The 19,667-nt window shown below is 43.7% G+C and overlaps 1 protein-coding gene across 1 annotated transcript in view; it reads left to right on the top strand.

Annotated features, from left to right (window-relative positions):
* adgrb1a (adhesion G protein-coupled receptor B1a) overlaps positions 1-19,086 on the top strand; it is a 650,625-nt gene extending 631,539 nt beyond the window's left edge. The window contains exon 35 of the mRNA XM_078216994.1: positions 18,560-19,086. Within this exon, the coding sequence (XP_078073120.1) occupies positions 18,560-18,754 (195 nt within the window). The 3' untranslated portion in view covers positions 18,755-19,086. The remainder of the gene's footprint in view (positions 1-18,559) is intronic.
* Positions 19,087-19,667: the final 581 nt, after the last annotated feature.

Consider the following 19,667-nt stretch of genomic DNA (forward strand, 5'->3'; position numbering starts at 1 on the left):
GCATCTCATCTTTTGCCCAGTGGGAGCAGAAGGTCACAGGTTCAAGTCCCACTACAGAGCCTTGAATGCAGGGTGTAAGCTGATGGCAGAAACTTGTGGCAGTGGAGAGTGCCTTGATGATGGAACGGGAAGTGAGTGGGACTTCCTCTTGGAGGCAGGACGGCTGGCCACATGTAATCACGCAGCAGCCCGCGCGGTCAAAGGGCACAGCCAGTTGTGGGGTGGGCAGGAAGTCACTGACCCTGCCGTTATCTCATTTTGGGAGACAATCCGCGTGCCATATTTTGAATGGCACCCGGACAGCCATCCACTCCCTGCAAGCCAGCGGCTTCATTTTGCTGGAGCATTTTGAACTTGAACCGCCACCACCCCCTCTCCACCTCCCTGGAACTGCATCTACCCTCAGTCACCTTCCCTCCAACGTACTTGATCCTCCTCCCACCATAACCATAACCCTGCCTTCTGTGACCCTCAGGCTACCCAGCATCATACTTGATCAACTGTCAACTTAGAGTTGCCCCACCCGCAACCCCCCCATCCACTGCCGGGCACCATTGAGCTGCGCCCTTGCACTCTGCACCTGCCCGCGGTCAGCCTTGACTTGACAAATGTCCTCTTCGACCCACTCTATTGCTTTTGACTTTCCTCTGGTTACACTTGACTCTCCCAACCTCACCAATGAGCTGCCCTCAGTCCCTGATGATCTCTGTAAAGCTTGTGCTTTGTGCTGTCTTCAAATTTCCCTCCATCATTCAGCGGCTTCCCTTTGTCCCCCATGGGGAGGTGGTGGTGTGGTGGTGTTATCACTGGACGAGTAATCCAGAGACCCATGGTAATGCTCTGGGGACCTGGGTTTGAATCATTGTCACATTCGGGTTTGAATCATAGACACATTCAGGCTCGAATCCCGCCACAAAAGGTGGTGAAATCTGAATTCAATAAAAATCTGCAATTCAAAGTCTATGTGATGACCATTAAACCATTGTTAATTGTTACAAAAAGCCATCTGGTTCACTAATGTCCTTGAGGGAAGGAAATCCGCCATCCTTATCTGGTCTGGCCTAAATGTGACTCCAGACCGACAGCAATGTGGTTGATTCTTTAATGCCCTCAGGGATGGGTAATAAATGCTGGCCCAACAAGCGATGCCCACATCCCATGAACAAATAAAAAAATATAACCCTCCTTAGGGTCATAATGACCTGACCTCCCTCCCTCAAAATGCCGCACCCTGGCCTTCGTGGACTGTCCTCGCCTGAGGTCAATGCAACAGCTCAGCCACTTCTCCCCTGTTCTGACAAAGCTCCCAGTATAAGAAAAGCAGTTCTTACTCACTCCTAATCCACTAGGAAAACAACCTTTGCCTGCTGCACGTCGCCTTTAACCAGTCATAAATCTGAATGCATTTGTTTCTCATTTGCTGCCAACTTGAATGCGAAGGTACAATTTGGAGGGCCAACTATGGAGGTGAAGGAAAACATAACTTAATTAGACAGAACTTCCATTTCCCTCCGGCAGGTTGAGCTGCTGAGATATAAACAGTGGCCTGTTGGTGAATTGTTGAGAATTACGTTGGCCTGTGACGAGTTCCTACTTGTGACAAGGCGGGGAATGTATAATAGGGGACAAAGAAATGGCTGAGCAACTGAACTTGGTTCTGTCTTCACAAATGAGAACACAAATCAGATACCAGAAATGTTGGAAAATGCCAAATTTAGTGAGAGGGAAGAACTAAGGGAGATCAATATTAGTAGAGAAATGGTGCTGGGAAAATTGATGGGATTGAAGGCGGATAAATCCCTAGGGCCTGATAATCTACATCCCAGAGTACTTAAGAAAGTGATTCTAGAAATAGTGGGTGCATTGGTGGTCATCTTCCAGGATTCTATAGACTCTGGAACAGTCCCTGCAAATTGGAGGGTAGCGAATGTCACCCCAGTATTCAATAAGGGCGGTCAAGAGAAAACAGGGAATTATAGACCAGTAAGCCTAACATTGATAATGGGAAAAATTCTCAAATCCATTATCAAGGACTTTATAGCAGAGCATTTAGAAAGCAGTGGCAGGATCAGACACAGTCAGTATGGATTTATGAAATCATGCTTGACAAATGTGTTGGAATTCTTTGAAGATGTAACTAATAGCGTTGACAAGGGGGAGCCAGTCGATGTGGTATATTTGGACTTTCAGAAAGCGTTTGACAAAGTCCCGCATAAGAGATTATCGTGCAAGATTAATGCGCATGGGATTGAGGGAAGTGTATCGAGATGGACAGAAAACTGGTTGGCAGAGAGGAGACAAAGAATAGGAATTAATGGGTCTTTTTCAAATTGGCAGGCAATAACTAGTGGGTACCACAGGGATCGGTGCTGGGACCCCAGCTATTCACAATATATATTAATATTTTGGATGAGGGAACAAAATGTAACATCTCAAAGTTTGCAGATGAAACCAAGTTGGGTGGGAGGGTGAACTGTGACGAGGATGCAGAGATCCTTCAGAATGATCTGGACAGGTTGGGTGAGTGGGCTAAGCAATGGGCAGATGCAGTATAATTTGGATAAGTGTGAGGTTATTCACTTTGGAAGCACAAACAAGAAGGCAGATTATGACCTGAATGGCTGTAAATTGGGAGAGGGGAGTGTGCAGTGGGACCTGGGTGTCCTTGTGCACCAGTTGCTGAAGGTAAGCATGCAGGTGCAGCAGGCAGTAAAGAAGGCAAATGGCATGTTGGCCTTCATTGTGAGAGATTTCAAGTACAGGAGCTGGAATGTGTTGTTACAATTATACAGGGCCTTGGTGAGGCCACACTCAGAGTATTGTGTGCAGTTTTGGTCTCTTTTTCTGAGGAAGGATGTTCTTGCTCTTGAGGGAGTGCAGCGAAGGTTTACCAGGCTGATTCCGGGGATGGTGGGACTGACGTATGAGGAGAAATTGACTAGGTTAGGACTGTTTTTGCTGGAGTTCAGACAAATGAGGGGGGATCTCATAGAGACCTATAAAATTCTAACAGGACTAGACAGGGTACATGCAGGAAAGATGTTCCCGATGGTGGAGGTGTCCAGAACCAGGGGTCACAGTCTGAGGATACATGATAGATCATTTAAGACGGAGGTGAGGAGACATTTCTTCATCCAAAGAGTGGTGAGCCTGTGGAATTCATTTCCACAGGAAGTAGTTGATGCCAAAACATTAAATGTATTCAAGAGGTGGCTAGATATAGCACTTGGGGCAAATGGGATCAAAGGTTATGGGGAGAAAGCAGAATTAGGCTATTGAGTTGGACAATCAGACACAATCGTGATGAATGGGTGGAGCAGGCTCGAAGGGCCGAATGGCCTCCTCCTGCTCCTATCTTCTATGTTTCTATGACACATTTATCTGCCATGAATATTCGTTAATGGGAAACAGTTTTCAATGAAGTCCATTTTCAAGAAGAAGTCAGTGGTGCAGGAGAATCGTGTGGCATCCACTTCACGATTGTTGAATGGCAGTGTGCACTAGTTGGCTTTGTGCTGAGGTGTGTAAGGTCAGCAGTTTCCCTTGTTTATCTCTGTGGCACAAAGGAAGGGAGCAGGAGAATGGATTCTCACCTGGAGGCTCAGCACTGGCAGGTCATTGGCGAAAGGGGTTGTGAGGTGGGGTCGGGAGCATGGAGAAGTGAAGTGGGAAGGGCTTGGTGTGCAGGGTGTGGTGGCAGTGGGGAGGGTGGCTGGGGGATGGTGGTTGGTGGTGGGAACAGTTGGTCAAGGTAAGAAAATGAGGAACCTAAAGGGCAGTGTCAATACTGTCTAAAATGTGTATCCAATGCAGGATGTTGGCTGGCAGAGACCTTACAGGCCTTTGAGTTCAGGTACCTCCACTGAGAGTGATCTCAATTTCCATTACAGTGGAGAAAAGGCTGGCTGAGCCTGCAAGTTCTGCCATATCCCACAGGGTGGTGAGGACAAAGCTGGACTTAACGAAACATTTCAATCAAGATTGAATGCAAAAACACAGCATTGTTTCTTCCACAAGGAAGGAAATGTCCCAACTCCCCTATAACCATCAATCTGTGCCAACCGTGAAGCCTGCCAGTACAATGAGGTCTCTGACTAAGCTCGTCTTGACAAATAACAATGATGCAGACATGAAAAAAGTAAAAACCATGTAATGTGAAATATTTACAAGTGAAATTTAATTTTGGAAAACACCCATGCCACCTTTGCGCTCTCAAGTCTTATGTTAATGGTAATGTATTTGGGTGGGCAAGTTGTGGCCATGATTGACTCGGAAGCTCTCTGCCCATAGGTGCAGCATTGCCAGCTGATGTGCGTGGAAAGCATTCCTTACATTGAAATTTATTACGCAAATGCTGAATTGATGAGAGGGATAAGGGCAGACAGATGCTGGGGATCTCAGGAGGAGGCCGAGATGGATTATCCACTTTGCACTTCTGCTTAATGCAAATGCTTCAACCTTGTCTTTTGCACTGATCTGCTGGGCTCCCTCATTATTGAGGAGTGGAATATTTTTGGAGCCTCCTCCTTTCAGTTCGTTGTTTAATTGTCCACCGCAATTCATGACTGGATGTGACGGGCCTGCAGAGCTTAGATCTGATGCATTGATTATGGGATTGCTTAGCTCTGTCTAACGCAGAATGCTTTCGCTGTTTGGCATACTGCTAGCTTCACGATGTTGACAGCTCATCCTGCTGCTACTGCTCTTGGCATGTCCTCCTACACTCCTCAGTGAAGCAGGGTGGACCCCCTCGTTTGATGGTAGTGGTAAAGTGGGGGATATGTTGGGCTATGATTTTACAGATTGTGGTTGTGTACAATTCGGCTGTTGCTGATGGTCCACAGAGACTCATGGATGCTAAATTTTGAATTGCTAGATCCGTTTGTAATCTAACTATTTATTCTGCCCCAGGCTAGGAAGCTCATAAACTTTCAAAGGTGCTTTTCTAGCTGCCTACCTGCCTGCCCTTGCCACAATTTCACGAGCGGTGGGTGAGGCATCCGTTGGCCCACCTGCCTTTGTGCCAGTTGAGTCCCTTAAGGCACCAATTAATGGCCACTTAAGGTCTACCCCCTGCCACTCTGTAATTTTCCCTGCAGCAGGTGGAGGCTAGCAATAAGTGGGGAGCTCGGCAGGTTACACTGCTCAGGCTTTTGACAGGAAAGGCAGGAGGAGGGGGTTTGTCTCCCTTATCTGTCCCCTGTTTCAATCGGAGGCCTTCCCTCATGGCCCTGCACCCCACTCCTGTCACCCCTTCTAACCTGGCACAAACCCGTCCAAACGCATCCCTCCATGCAGCTCCTGTCCCCTCAGTATTGGGGGATGGATGCAGTCCCACTCCTGGTAGCCTTACTGGGACCACTTGGTTGTCACAAATGTCACCCTGAATCAATTAACGCTCCGCCAAGTGTTAAATGACTGTGGGGCAATCTATCACATTGGGGGCAGTGTAATAATTCTGCAGAGGCAGAAACCGTTCACCAAAATCCCTTTATTTACAACTCTAACAGCAGTGCAGAGTGCTATCTGTCAGCAGTCTACCTCTGGGGGTGTCAGAGGAACTGACACTCCCAGTTAAGTCCAAGGCAAAGACTCCCTGATTGGCCCATCAATTGGATCCTTAATCAGGGAGTTCATAATCCAATAAGCCAACCTGAAAGGCCTGATTGAAGTCATTACAGGCAGGTATTTGCTGGTAGCACGGGAACCTTTGAAAACCGGAAAATCCTATCCAAGATGAGGTGCAGGTACGGTGTAAATCCTACAGGTGGTATTCAAGCAGAAGCTATGAACCAGATGTGAAAATAGCACATAAATAGGTTACGTGACATAGTCGCCGGAATTCTACCACCTCGTCCGCCATCAAATCAGAGCGGACGAGGGGCGGACAACAGAAATGTCCATTGACCTCGGGCGGGAATTTCCAGTCTCGCTCGAGCGAGGCCTAAAATCCTGTCTCGTGTGTCAACTACTAATTATTCCAGGATCATCCATGGATACAGAGGTAAGACCTGACTTCTTAACTCTATTGCAAACTGCAAATGCGGATAAACTAAGGAAAGCCAGTATGGACTTGTTAAGGGAAAATCATGTTTAACTAACTTGCTGAAGTTTTTGAAGAGATAACAAGGAGGGTTATGCTGTTGATGTGGTGTAGATAGATCTACAAGAGGCATTAGGTACAGTGCCTTGCACAAACTTGTGAGCAAGGTTATAGCTCATGGAATAAAAGGTACATGAGCAACTTGGATATGGAATTGGCTGAATGACAGGAAACAAACAGTGATGATTAATGTATGTTTTACTGTGCTGGAGCAAAGTTTGTGGTGGAGTTTCCCAGGGGCCAGTGTTGGGATCCTTGCTTTTTCTGATCCATATTAATGACTAGACCTTGGTGTACAGGGCACAATTTCAAAATTGGTGAATGATACAAAACTTGGAAGCACTGTGAACTGTGAGGAGGATGGTGTTTTTCTTTAATTCATTCATGGGACATAGGTGTAGCTGGCTGGCCAACATTTACTGCCCATCTCTAGTTGCCTTTGAGAAGGTGGTGATGGGCTGCCTTCTTGAAATCCTGCAGTCTATGCTGACCCACAATGCTGTTAGGGTGGCAATGTCAGGATTTTGACCCAGATAAAGGGCAAAAGGGCATAGACAGATTGGTGGAATGGGCAAACAGGTGGCAGATAAAGCTCAATACAGAGAAATGTGAAGTAATTCATTTTGGTAGGAAGAACATGAAGAGACAAGAATACTATTGTCAAGAGGGTGCAAGAGAATGGGGACCTCGGAACATATGTGTATAATTCATTGAAGATGGCCAGGTAGATTGAGAGAGAAGTTAAGAAAACACAACAACTCGGTTCTCGATTATGAGTCCCTGCCTGCTGATAATTGCATCCAAACAGCTGGGTGATAGCCTTGAGTTGAAATTTAAGGGCCTCAGTTTGTCTTTGGGCTGGCTGGATAGCCACCCTCTCCCCTTCCCACTGGAACTTGTTCAATTGCGACTGTGGCAAGGACCCACTTCAAATCCTCCCACCCAATCATACAGCTCCCGGCCTCCGAACACGCTTTATCCGGGACATTAAATCGCACCCCTTGCCAAAATCAGAAAGAGTTTCCTGTGGAATATATCCTTGCAAAATCCATTGTAAAAACAAAAGGCAGTTGCCACCATTTAACACTTTTTAACTCCAACCAACTTTCCCTGGCCCCACTTCCAATCCAGTGATCAAATCAACCACTCCTGCCTCAGAAATCCACCCTGAAGTTGCATGGATGTTGATTTGACATTGCAACGTAGAGGCGTAGTCATTTGTTCCCTTTGGAGCTTTCAGTTTCATGCTACTAAAATTGGTATCAAACACATGCCTGGCCTTTGAGAATCTAATGTTTTGTAGGCTAATATGTTACTGATCATTTCTTTCCGTAAAGGACATTTGTGAATCAGATGGGTTTTGAATCACACTTGACAATGGTTTCATAGATTCATTATTAGAGTTTCAATTTCAAATTTTTATTGAATTCGCATTTCACCACCTGCCATGGCAGGATTTGAACCTGGATCTCCAGGTCGTGCCCTGTGTCACTGGATTACTAGTCTAGTGACAATACCACTACGCCACTGCCTCCCCTTATCACTTCTCAGCCTTCTCTTTTCTATGGAAAACAATCCCAGCTTTTTCAATCTATCTGCATAACTGAAGTTACTCCCACTGGAAACTTTTTTGTAAACCTCTTCTGTACTCTGTCTAATGCGTTCACATCCCTCCAATAGGGTGGTGCCCAGAACTGTACACAATATTCCAGTTGAGGTCTAATTAATGTTCCACACAAGTTTAGCATAACCCCTTGCTCTTGCACTCTGTGACCTTAATAAAGCCTAGAAAACTCCATGCTCTCTCCACCTGTCCTACCACCTTCAATGTAGTGATAATGGCACTGGATAGTAATCCAGAGGCCCAGGCTAATGTCCTGAGGATGTGGGCTCAAATCACAACACAATCACAGCCAGTGGGATATAAATTCAATTAATAAATCTGGAGTTGAAGGTTCGTCACAGAATGTGACCATGAAGCTATCATTGATTGTTGTATAAACCTCTCTGGTTCACCAATGTCTTTTAGGAAAGGAAATCTTTCATCCTTACCTGGTCTGGCCTACATGTGACTCCAGATTCATGGCAATGTTGATTCTTTGCTGCCCTCTGAAACAGCCTCGCAACCTGGTTCAAGGGCAATTAGGGATGGGCAACAAATGCTGGACTTGCCAGCGATGCCCACATCCCAATAATAAAGAAAAATAAGGAAGAGCTTTACTTGCACAGAAAATAGTTTGGATTTTAAATGCGTTGCCAGAGATAATGCTGGAGACAGAACCAGCGGCATCTTTCAATTGAGATTGGATAATCACATGAAAAGTAAATAATCATAGTGTTACGGGAAAAGGGTTGGGGGGTGGGGGGATGGGGGGAGGTGGTATTAGCTGAGTTGTTCTAAACTTATTAAACATTAGTAGAGAATGAGCAACTAATGTTTTTCATTCACAGAGTTGATGGCCTCTTTAAGTACTTTCCTGCAGAGCATCTCTGTGTTTAGTCTAAAGAGAGAAAAAAGAGATAAGTGTTTGATTGAAAACCATTCCCATCAGCAAGTCCCTCATTCTCAGTTATCTAATTTCAGCAGAGGTAGCAGTGCCCAATAATAAAAAGAACTTACATTTATACAGCACATTCCAAAGCACTTCTCAACCATTTAATTATCTCTGAAGGGCCATCACTATAGTGCAGTAAGCAAATGTATCACAAATTTGAATTGATCAAGGTCTCTTAAATAGCAAATGTGGCAAGTTAACCATTAATCTGTTTTTTGTTGATGCTGGTTGAGGGATAAATGATGACATGAATACTAAATATGCTCCTTGAACTACAAATCTTGCGTCAGGGTTTCATAAGATGGAGTTTTGACTTAGCATCTAGGTGAAAGTCAGTACCTTCAGCAGTGCAGCACTATCAGTTTAGGGAGTCAGTTAGCTCAATTGGCTAGACAGCTGGTTAGTGATGCAGCATGACACCAACAGCGTGGGTTCAATTCCCATTCTGGCTAAGGTTATTCATGAAGGCCCCACCTTCATGAATAGCCCCTTGCCTGAAGTGTTGTGATCCTCAGATTAAATCACAAAGAACAAAGGAAAATTACAGCACAAGGCCCCCCAAGCCTGCACTGATCGTGCTGACTGACTGAACTAAAACCCCCTATCCTTCTGGGGACCATGTCGCTCCATTCCCATCCTATTCATGTATTTGTCAAGACGCCCCTTAAAAGTCACTATTGTATCTGCTTCAACTACTTCCCCCAGCAGTGAGTTCCAGGCACCCATCACCCTCTTGTAAAAAAACTCACCACCAGTCAACTTACGGTCTTCTGGGACTATGGTAAATTTACCTTTGCTATCCGTTTCGATGAAGTGCTTACACTTTAGCGAGGGGTTTGAATCTACAACCACCTGATGCAAAGTGATTGCCATCTACCAGGCCAAACTAACATGATACAATTAAGCACAGTGTCCCTGACCTTGAAGGTGAAAGAAAATCGATGAGAATTTCCACATCCTGATACCACCCTGTTAACTCTGCTGGAAATGGTGCAAGTGTAGTCACCATTCATTCCCAATCATTGCAAAGGGTTTTTGGTTACATCATTGATTGAGTGCTGCCAATTTGTAATCTCCCACCCTACTCCATTAGCCTTTAGTATTACTTTTGCCCTCCAATCTGTTGCTTTTTGATCAGTTGTTGGGGAGCACTATCCAAATGTAGATTGTGTCTGATTCACAAGTTGGACTACAAAATTAACATACTCTTTTATCAATAACACCCTCAGCAACAGTGCTCATACATTAGAAAACTGCTTCCAGTGGAGAAAATGTAATTTTGTAAAGTTAGCCCCTTATTACTGATGAACAGTAAATGCAGGAATATCACATTTTTAGATGTCAAATGTGGACAGCGGCTGTTTCTTCCAGCTTTCTCTCCTCCCGCTTTATAATTTCCCCCTCCCCCCCAACTCCTCATTGACATTATCAGACTTTCTTTTGGCTGAAATCACTTGAACTAGCGTGTTGTGCGCAAGAAGAATATAATCCAGGTCTGTTTTTATTTGTTCATGGGATGTGATCATCGTTGGCAGCCCAGGATTTGTTGTCCATCCCTCATTGCTCTTGAGAAGATTGTGATGGTTAGTTTAAAGGGATTGTGCCAAAGGAATACAGATCCTGGCTCCCGGTCTTGTGTGCGGCCTTGACCTTCAGGTCTTCTCTCTTGTCGTCATTCTCCTTGGTACAGCACCTTCATTGTCCATGAGGATTAAGATCTGTTCTCCCCGGATCCTCATTGTTGTCTTTTTCATCATTATTCGCCTCTGCGCTGTCCTGACTCTGCAGGTGGAAATAAAGTAAAGTTTATTTATTAGTCACAAGTAGGCTTACATTAACACTGCAATGAAGTTACTGTGAAAATCCCAGAGTCGCCACACTCCGGCGCCTGTTCAGGTACACTGAGGGAGAATTTAGCATGGCCAATGCACCTAACCAGCATGTCTTTCGGATTCTGGGAGGAAACCGGAGCACCCGAAGGAAACTCATGCAGACACAGGAAGAATGTGCAAACTCTGCACAGACAGTGACCCAAGCCAGGAATCGAACCCGAGTCCCTGGAGCTGTGAGGCAGCAGTGCTAACCACTATGCCATCATGCCACCCAGATAAGGATGGTGAGTGTAATACCCTAGGGTATACAGAGACTGAGAAGTCTTGTTGTTTTCAGTTGCTTCATTAGGATGGCATGATAACTCTTTGGTGAACACTCAGTCACACGGTGCCAATTAAGTTGCTTTTCCCCATGGCTGGGGACATATGCCTTCCTTGCATTTACATCTGCTCATCATAAATCGTCCATTATCTTAGGAAACTATGGACTGCACCCAGGGTGTGTCTCCCTTCAGTATTGAACAACATTTCTTGTGGCTGTAGAGGCAGCTTTGTGAGTGGCAGTCCCTTCTGCAGCTGGCACAGATCAATGTTGTTGGCCTGAAGTTAACTGATTTTTCTTTCCGGTGGGCCTCACCGTTCCATCATCTGATCATTTCTTTTGCCCTCTGAGTTTTCCACTCCCTTCCTGACTGCTTCGATTAACTGGGAGGACTCTCCGTGTATCGACTCCACTCCCAGTCAGCTTGATGTCTCACTTGCAAACATCTTTGTATTGCAGATGTGGGCAACCTGTTGGCAAGCTCACCATGAAGGATGTCTTTGGGGATGCGGCCTTCATCCACTTGGTGCACAAGACCTAGCCAATGGAGCCACCACTGACTGATGTATTTCAGAATTCTGTCTTGCCAGGAATTGGCCAATATTCATCTGAGGACAGTGGAGGTGGAAGCTGTTTAGCTACTTTTCTTGTCTTGCATGTATTGTCCATGCTTTGCTATTGTAAAGGAGGATGCTGAGAACACAAGCCTGCTTCACACGGAGCTTTGTATTTTCAGTTCATTTGCCGTTCATTCACACTCAACTTCTCAACTTTGATATGATAGCTTCAACTTTGGCAATACTCCTGCTGATTTCAACATCAAGGCTGAGGTGGCTGGTTATTGTTGATCCAAGGTATGTAAAGTTGTCAACAACTTCCAGAGTGAGGTAATCGATGTTGATAGAAGGATGAAATTGGGCCCACAACTTTGGCCTTTCTGTCACCAATTGTCAGTCCCAACCCCTTGCAGATTCAGGAGAACCGATGTTCAGGTTGTTGCGAGTGAATTTAAGTATGGAATAACAGTGCGGCATGATCACCAACTAGACATTACACACTTTGGTCAAATTGAACATCTTGCCATCAGCTCTACTATGCAGGTAGGCACCCTCATTTGTGCCAGTGAAAGTGGACAACCACGGCATTGAGAAAAATATGCCAACAAGAGTTGGCACCCGGATTTTATTTTTTATTCATTTACGGGATGTGAGTGTCGCTGGCTGGGCCAGCATTTATTGGCCGTCCCTAACTGTCCTCCATTTCAGAGTACATTTAAGAGTCAACCACACTGCTGTGGCTCTGGAGTCACATCTAGGCCAGACCAGATAAGGATGACAGATTTCCTTCCCTGAAGGACATTAGCGAATCATATGGGTCTTTACGACAATCGACATTAGTTTCATGGCCATTATTAGACATTTAGTTCCAGATTTTTATTTGAAATGTCACCATCTGCTGTGGTGGGATTATAAACAGGTTCCCACTGCATTGGCCTGGGTCTCTGGATTGCTAGTTGAGTGACAATACCGCTCAGACACCGCCTCCCACCTTAATCCCTTATAAAAGTAAATATTTGTATTCATAATCCATAAGCAAACTGAAAATTTACAGTCCCCCCACCCCTGACTGTGATAAAGATAGGTTGTTGATGCAGGCAAGCATTAATAGTCCTATAATGATAACCCTCAGGCTTACGTCAATAAACTGCTATTGAAATTGTAAGCATTGATCTTTTTCGACTCAAAAGTCACAGCAGGCTGTTGTTCTTAAAAAATTTAAAGATCAAGGATTTAAATGATTTGACAGACTGTCAGTTCCACAGATATTATAAATCTTTCATGGTCTATGCTTAAAAATCATAGGTCAAATACGACAGGAAACAGACTCACGCCAGTGAAAATGGAGCCTGTTTGAACTCAGCACTTTGCTCAGATGATCCTGTTGGGTTTGGCTTCCCCATATGCCTGAATCGCCTCCCGACCGCTGTCTCATAGGGGTGAAAATAGGATCAGCCAGAAATGGGGCAGGACTTCTGGGTTGGGGTTTCTGCAACCATTTTGTTTAAGGTGCTGAGTTCCTTGGTGATGAAAACCGAGGCCTTGGTCTCCAGCACAGATAAACAGCATTCAGTGTCTCACCCTCAATTTTACTTGCATCAAATATTAGGTTCATTGATTATCAATAGAGTTTTGACTCCACCATACAGAAAATCAAGTCAACATTCATCAAAATATCACAGCAGGGAGTCTGTTTGAAACATGAATCTGCTGAGTCATGGCTAAAAAGTTAAAGTTTATTTATTAGTCACAAGTATGGATTACATTAACACTGCAATGAAGTCACTGTGAAATTCCCCTGGTTGCCACAATCTGGCGCCTGTTCGGGTCAATGCACCTAACCAGCATGTCTTTCAGACTGTGGGAGGAAACCGGAGCACCCGGAGGAAACCCACGCAGACACGAGGAGAACGTACAAACTCCACACAGATAGTGATCCAAGCGGGGAATCGAACCGGGTCCCTGGCACTGTGAGGCAGCAGTGCTAACCACCGTGCCACCCCCGACTATTGGTTTGGCTTTGCTAGGCCATGTGCTATGTTGTTGTACATTAACTGCAGCTTAAAATTTAGGAAGTTGCGAATGAAAGTGGACTATTGGCACATTTGTGAAGCGCCTTCTCCACTCTATTGTGTTTGTTTTATTGGTAACTGCCAATACAAATAGGCAAACAATTAACATGTTTTTCTTTAAATATTCAGGAACTATACTAATATTTTGGAGTTTTTTTTATCTGTTTATGTCTTTCCCTGTTTATTTTCCTAACTGTCTCCAGTTACTCTGACCTTTCTATTGAATTATGCTAAGAGAAAAGTGAATCTAAGACTAGTATCTTAAACGTAATAGGGCAACTCTGTGGGCATGAAAGCTGAGCTAACTGAAATGAACTGGGATTCTAGGCTAGGGGATGGATTAATTCATAAGCATTGACAGACATTTGAGGGAATAATTCAGAATTCTCAGAATAAATATACTCCCTCTATAAAGAAAAATTCTAAGGGGAAGACCCACTCATGGTTAACCAAAGAAGTTAAGAAAGCATCAAATTTAAGGAAAAAAATCTCAACTGCACAAAGATGAGTTGCAGGTCAGGTAATTGATCAGATTATGAAGAATGGCAGAGAATGACAAAAAGGTTACCCAATGGAAATAAATTAAGAGTATGAGAGGAAGTTGACTAGAAATGTAAAAATAGACAGCAAAAGTTTCTACAGGTATTTAAAAAGGAAAAGTGTAAGTGAAGCATGTTGGGGAGAAAATGACGATGGGGAGTTAGTAGTAGACAATAAGGAAATGTTGGATGAAATGAACAGATTCTGTCCTCACTACAGCAGATACCGAAGAAATTCTAGTAATAGCTGGAGGTGGCTGGGAGGAACATGAAATTACAATCACTAGGGAAGCAAGGCTGAGAAAACGGATGGAGCTGCAGGCTGATAAGTCTCTGGGTCCGAATGGACTTCACCCTAGGCCTGGTGGCTAATGGGGTAATAGATGCCGGTGTTAATTTTCCAAAATTTGCTAGATTCTGGAAAGGTTCCATCAGACTGGAAAGTAGCAAATGTCAAATATCAAAAATTCAAGAAGGGAGGGTGTTGGAACACTGGAAACCATAGGCCAGTAAGCTTGATACCTGTCCGGGGAAAGGTTTTAGAATCAATTGTTTAGGAGGTCATTGTTGGGCACCTAAAAGAACTCAAGGTAATCAGGATGAGTCAGTCTGGTTTGGTGAAAGAGTAATCATGTTTAACCAATTTATTGGAGTTCTTTGAAGGTATACGTTGTGTTATGGATAAAGGGGAACCTGTAGGCATACTGTACTTGAATTTCCATGAGATATTTGATTACATTTATTGAAGGTTACTGCAAAAATTAAATGCTCATGGTGTCCAAGGTAACAGAATCGCACGGATCGAGGATTGGCTGGCTGGCAGAATGCAGAATATGTGCATAAAGGGGTCTTTTTTCTGATTACCAGGAACCAAGGGACTAGGGAGAATGAGGAATTGAAGGAAATTCAATAGGGTGGCATGGTGACACAGTGGTTAGCACTGCTGCCTGGCAGCACCAGGGACCTAGGTTCAGTTCCGGCCTTGGGCTACTGTGTGAAGTTTGCATATTCTCCCTGTATCTGTGTGGATTTCCTCCAGGTGTTGCAGTTTCCTCCCACAGTCCAAAGATGTGCGGGTTAGGTTGATTGGCCATGCTAGATTGACCCTAGTGTCAGGGGATTGGCAGGGTAAATATGTGGGGTTATGAGAATAGGGCCTGGGTGGGACTGTGGTCGGTGCAGACTCAATGGGCTGAAGGCCTCCTTCTACACTGTAGGGATTCTATGAAATTTATATTTGTAAGAAGGATGTTTGGAGAAATTGACACTCCAATTTATTAATGGGTGAGTCCAGAATTAGGGGGCACTGTTTATAAATAGTGGTCACCCTTTTAGGACAAAGCTGAGGAAAAATATTTTCTCTGAGATTTGTGCAAATTTGGAACTCTGTGGGGGAATTTTCCTGTCCCGCCCGCGATGGGAATCGTAGCAGGCGAGGGATGGGGGGCGGTGGGGGGGGAGAGCCATGCAAAGCTCCATTCACCTCAGGCGGATTTTTCCAGTTTTGGGGCGAGCACGGCTGGAAAATCCCATCCTCTGTCTCAGAAAGGCAGTGGAGGCGGGGTCACTGAATATTTTTCAGGCAGAGATAGATTGGTTCTTGTTAGACAAAGGAATCAAAGGTTATTGGTGGTAGAAGGGAATGTGGAATTTAAAACATAAACAGATCAGCCGTGATCTTATTGAATGGTGGAGCAGTATTGAGGGTCCAAATGGCCTACTTCTGCTCGTACTCATATATGACCTGACACACTGTTTCCTATACCCTGTTACTTCTGGCCATTCTGTAACTTTTCAGAAGCATACAGCAAAAAAGGTGGCCATTTAGCCCATTGAACCTGTGCAGGGAATCTGAGTTAAAATCCAAATTTGAGACATTTTCTATCTCTTCTTAACTTGGCCCCATTTGCTCCCTGAGATTTTGTAATTTGTTCCCGATAAGCTCTGCACAAATTCTATATCTTACCAGACATTTCTCAGTCTATGCAAACAAAACTTTCACATTTTTAAGGTTTATTTATTCGTGTCACAAGTAGGCTTACATCAACACTGCAATGAAGTTATTGTGAAAATTCCCCAGTCGCCACACTCCGACGCCTGTTCAGGTACACTGAGGGAGAATTTAGCATGGCCAATGTGCACCTAACCAGCACGTCTTTCGGATTGTAGGAGGAAATCGGAGCACCAGGAGAAAACCCATGCAGACACAGGGAGAACGTGCAGACTCCACACAGACAATGACCCAGGCTGGGAATTGAACTGGGTCCCTGATGCTGTGAGGCAGCAGTGCTAACCACTGTGCCACCCTGCCACCCATGTGGAAATTTGCAAAGGGGCATTTGTACCACAGAGCTTTACGTTTATCAGAATCCGAACACTGGATTTTTTTTTTTGCTTTTGGTTTAGGGGCCAAAGAAGTATGTTAAAAGATTTTTTTGTTTTTAGTAATAAACTACAAGTATACAGACTTTACTGTCAAAAGCTTGGAATGGTTTGATTTGATCAAACCTCTTTGAGCTTGGGTGAATTTGAATTTTGGCTCAGGTTATTGGTAGATCTTAGCTGCATCAGGATATAACAGTGAATTATAATGTGATAAAAGGGCAATTATCCTTTTCTGAAGGAATTGGACATTTGTGCTACAGTGTCCAAACCTGTACTTTTATCATTGCGACGTTATGATATAACATGCCTTGCAGTGATTGTTTTTTGGCACTCAGTGGTAAAACTACATTCCCTGTTTACAGAAACAATTCAAAATTCACCCTGCTGTAAAAATATCTCTTTCAATCACGTGGTTGACATTTTGCCTCTTATATTTGTGACATGATTGAAAATTAAACCATTGGAAAAGAGAAAGGCAACAGGAAAAGCGTGGTACAGTATTGGAGTTAATGTATTACAATATTTCTGTCCACAATTCTCGCACCATCAAAATATATTACGCTGAAAGATTTTAATGATATTTTAATTAGTATAATTGAAAGGACATTGCCACCAAGAATTTCTCACTCGCAGCCCAGCCCTCAGGTGTAAAAACCAGCGACCACTGGCCACTTGAGTCTTGTCAGCTTCCAGGATCAGCATAAGAATGTCAGTACGAAATTCAGATCAAATCAAATATGTGGAATTTGAAGAATTATTGTAGAAATTGCCATGCATTATTGTCATTGCTGGTCCTTCCCTCCACACCCCCCCCCCCCCCACAACATAGTTTGGCCTGTGTTAAATACCTATTGATATTCCTCTTATGACAAGACTATTGTAGTTTAGGTGTTGATTGTTAATACTGTAGTACTATTGCCTGTCAATACTGCACTGCACTTTTAGTTTTTAGAATTGTTTTCTTTATTAATAGGCAGTGAAACGATGGAGTGTTTCATCAGCAGGAAGTGATAAAACCAATCTCAGTGTAAGTACGGTGCTTTCTAACTGAATTCTTAACAGTTCACTGTATGCAGGTTGCCTTTGGCATAGTACTCAGTGGAATGGCCTGGTTACTGCAGAGAGTTCTCAATGGGAGTCCTGGAACTCAATGACTTCACAGCAATAAACTCTGTGTGTCAAAGACTAATGCAGCGAGAACAGCTTGTATGGAAAGATCCATCTGACAGGGGTCGTGACAGACAGCTAACCTTCACTTATGTTTGCTTATGGGACTCCCTTTGCGGTCTACACTTGGCTCTCGTAACCACTTAAGCTTTGTGCTTGCCAGCTTTGCTTCCCCATTTTTGCCCATTGCACAGAAGCACTGTTGCGGTCTATTTACTTAATCTACCAACAGAAAGCTTCATGAAGCCACTTCCTGATCCAGAAAGGTAATATAGTGAAAGTCGTTGAAAATACCCTGAACTTACGGCTTGCTTTATTTTGCACTGACTAACTGCTTTCCACGGATGGCGTGAGATGATGCAAAGGAACCATTAAAGATCACAGAATGAATTAGATGCAGGGTGAAGGTCCTGAAATCTTAGCTGCCGACAGTGTTTAAAAAGGGAAACTTCCTGCAAATTTATGACTGATGCACTGATTTTTCTTTCAATGTTCCATCAGTGTTTCTTAATCCAACTTCAGGAGACCCTGGCACAGCTTCTCTGAATAACCGTGCAATACAGTGCCATTTTTGTACCAAAACACAAGTTCTATGGTTAAGGCTCATTCATGGTTGCTTGTGAAGACATTATGCCCAAGTCTCCGCAATCTTTTACATCCATAAGAACTTCTGTCCAGTTCAGCGAATTACTTGCCCCAACTCTCAAAGGTGAAGAGTTACTTGGTCACCGCTACAAAGAAACAATTTTACCCAAATTGATGATATCTGTGTGCACATTTCAGAAAGGGAGACATCATTTAAAAACAGCTTGAAATGGCGGGATAAACACTTGGTTCTAATGCAGCGTCTCAGCTAAAAGAATAATCTTTCTCCTTCAGATGCTGATCGGTCTTCCGGAATTATCTGAGTCCTAGTTTGCATTGGTGTTATGCGATCACAATGAGCAGGGAGCGGTTTGATTAGAATGCTGAACTTGGGTATCCTCGGACTAAACTGTAACTAATAAGCTGCCCATTGCCCCAACAGCAGGAGAAGCAGACTCCAATCAAGAGGCCTTGGGAAGGGATCCGAAAGATCCAGTCTCCGCCAACATGGCTTAAAAAGGAACTGGAACCCACCCATCAGTCCCCCTTAGAAATGAGGACGGTGGAATGGGAGAAAACGGGCGCAACAATACCCCTCGGCGGACAGGACATCATCGATCTCCAGACTGAAGTCTGACCTGAGGAGTGACTTTTTTTTTTAATTTTAAAACAGATTGGTTTCTTTTGAAACCTTATTACAGTAAAGAAATCTTGTTCTCAGAGAGATAGCGTTTTAAACCTTGTGATGCAGTCAGCGTCGTGTTGTCCCACTGCGGTGGGAAAACACGTTAGCGAACACAGTAACCGTAGTCCAGAAACTCTTATCAAAGACAGTAATGGGCAAATATATATATATATAAATATATATATAAATATATAAAAAAAAACAAGTAACTTCAGTTTAGTGTTGATTGCTTGATATGCAAGCATTTTTTGCATCAAAATTTAATGGCATTTTCTTGTCATATTGTGTACTATATTAAGAAAGATGAAATTTCAACTGGTAAATACAATGAACATACTTAAAAAAAAACTGTGATGTACCTGTCAAGGTTTTAGATATATAAATTGAAAGCACAAGGCCTTGGCTGCCCTGCTGTATAATATGTAATTATTACACCTATTGACTTTTAGCTTAAACATCTTTCTATACTGTGTTTAACTTCCTGTTAAGTTAACAGACTTTAACAGTGTTATGTACAGAGTTAAGCTAATGTTATGCCATGTGTTTAATAATCGTTGACCCTCGGAGATTCTACTTTTATGGTTGGTTAAACTGGTTCTGGTTTCCTATATCTGTGTTTGTCAGTTTTATGTACAGTTTTCAGAGCACAAAATGAATGTCTCCTTTCTAATAAAAGCGTAAACTATTAGCAGTGCATTTCCTTAAAGCTCGTCGTAACGGCGCGAGAGAAATCGGATGGTGCAATTAGCTAAAAAGCTCCATGGGCCCTAAACCTGCCGTCATTTTTAATGGTTCTGACATCGAAGGCTGTTGCAGAATTGATTCTTAGTAAAACAGGCTGGGCTGGAATCTTGCATTTTAAGAA

This window comes from Mustelus asterias, chromosome 7 (genome assembly GCF_964213995.1).
Source record: "Mustelus asterias chromosome 7, sMusAst1.hap1.1, whole genome shotgun sequence".
In the NCBI taxonomy this organism is placed as follows: Eukaryota; Metazoa; Chordata; class Chondrichthyes; order Carcharhiniformes; family Triakidae; genus Mustelus; species Mustelus asterias.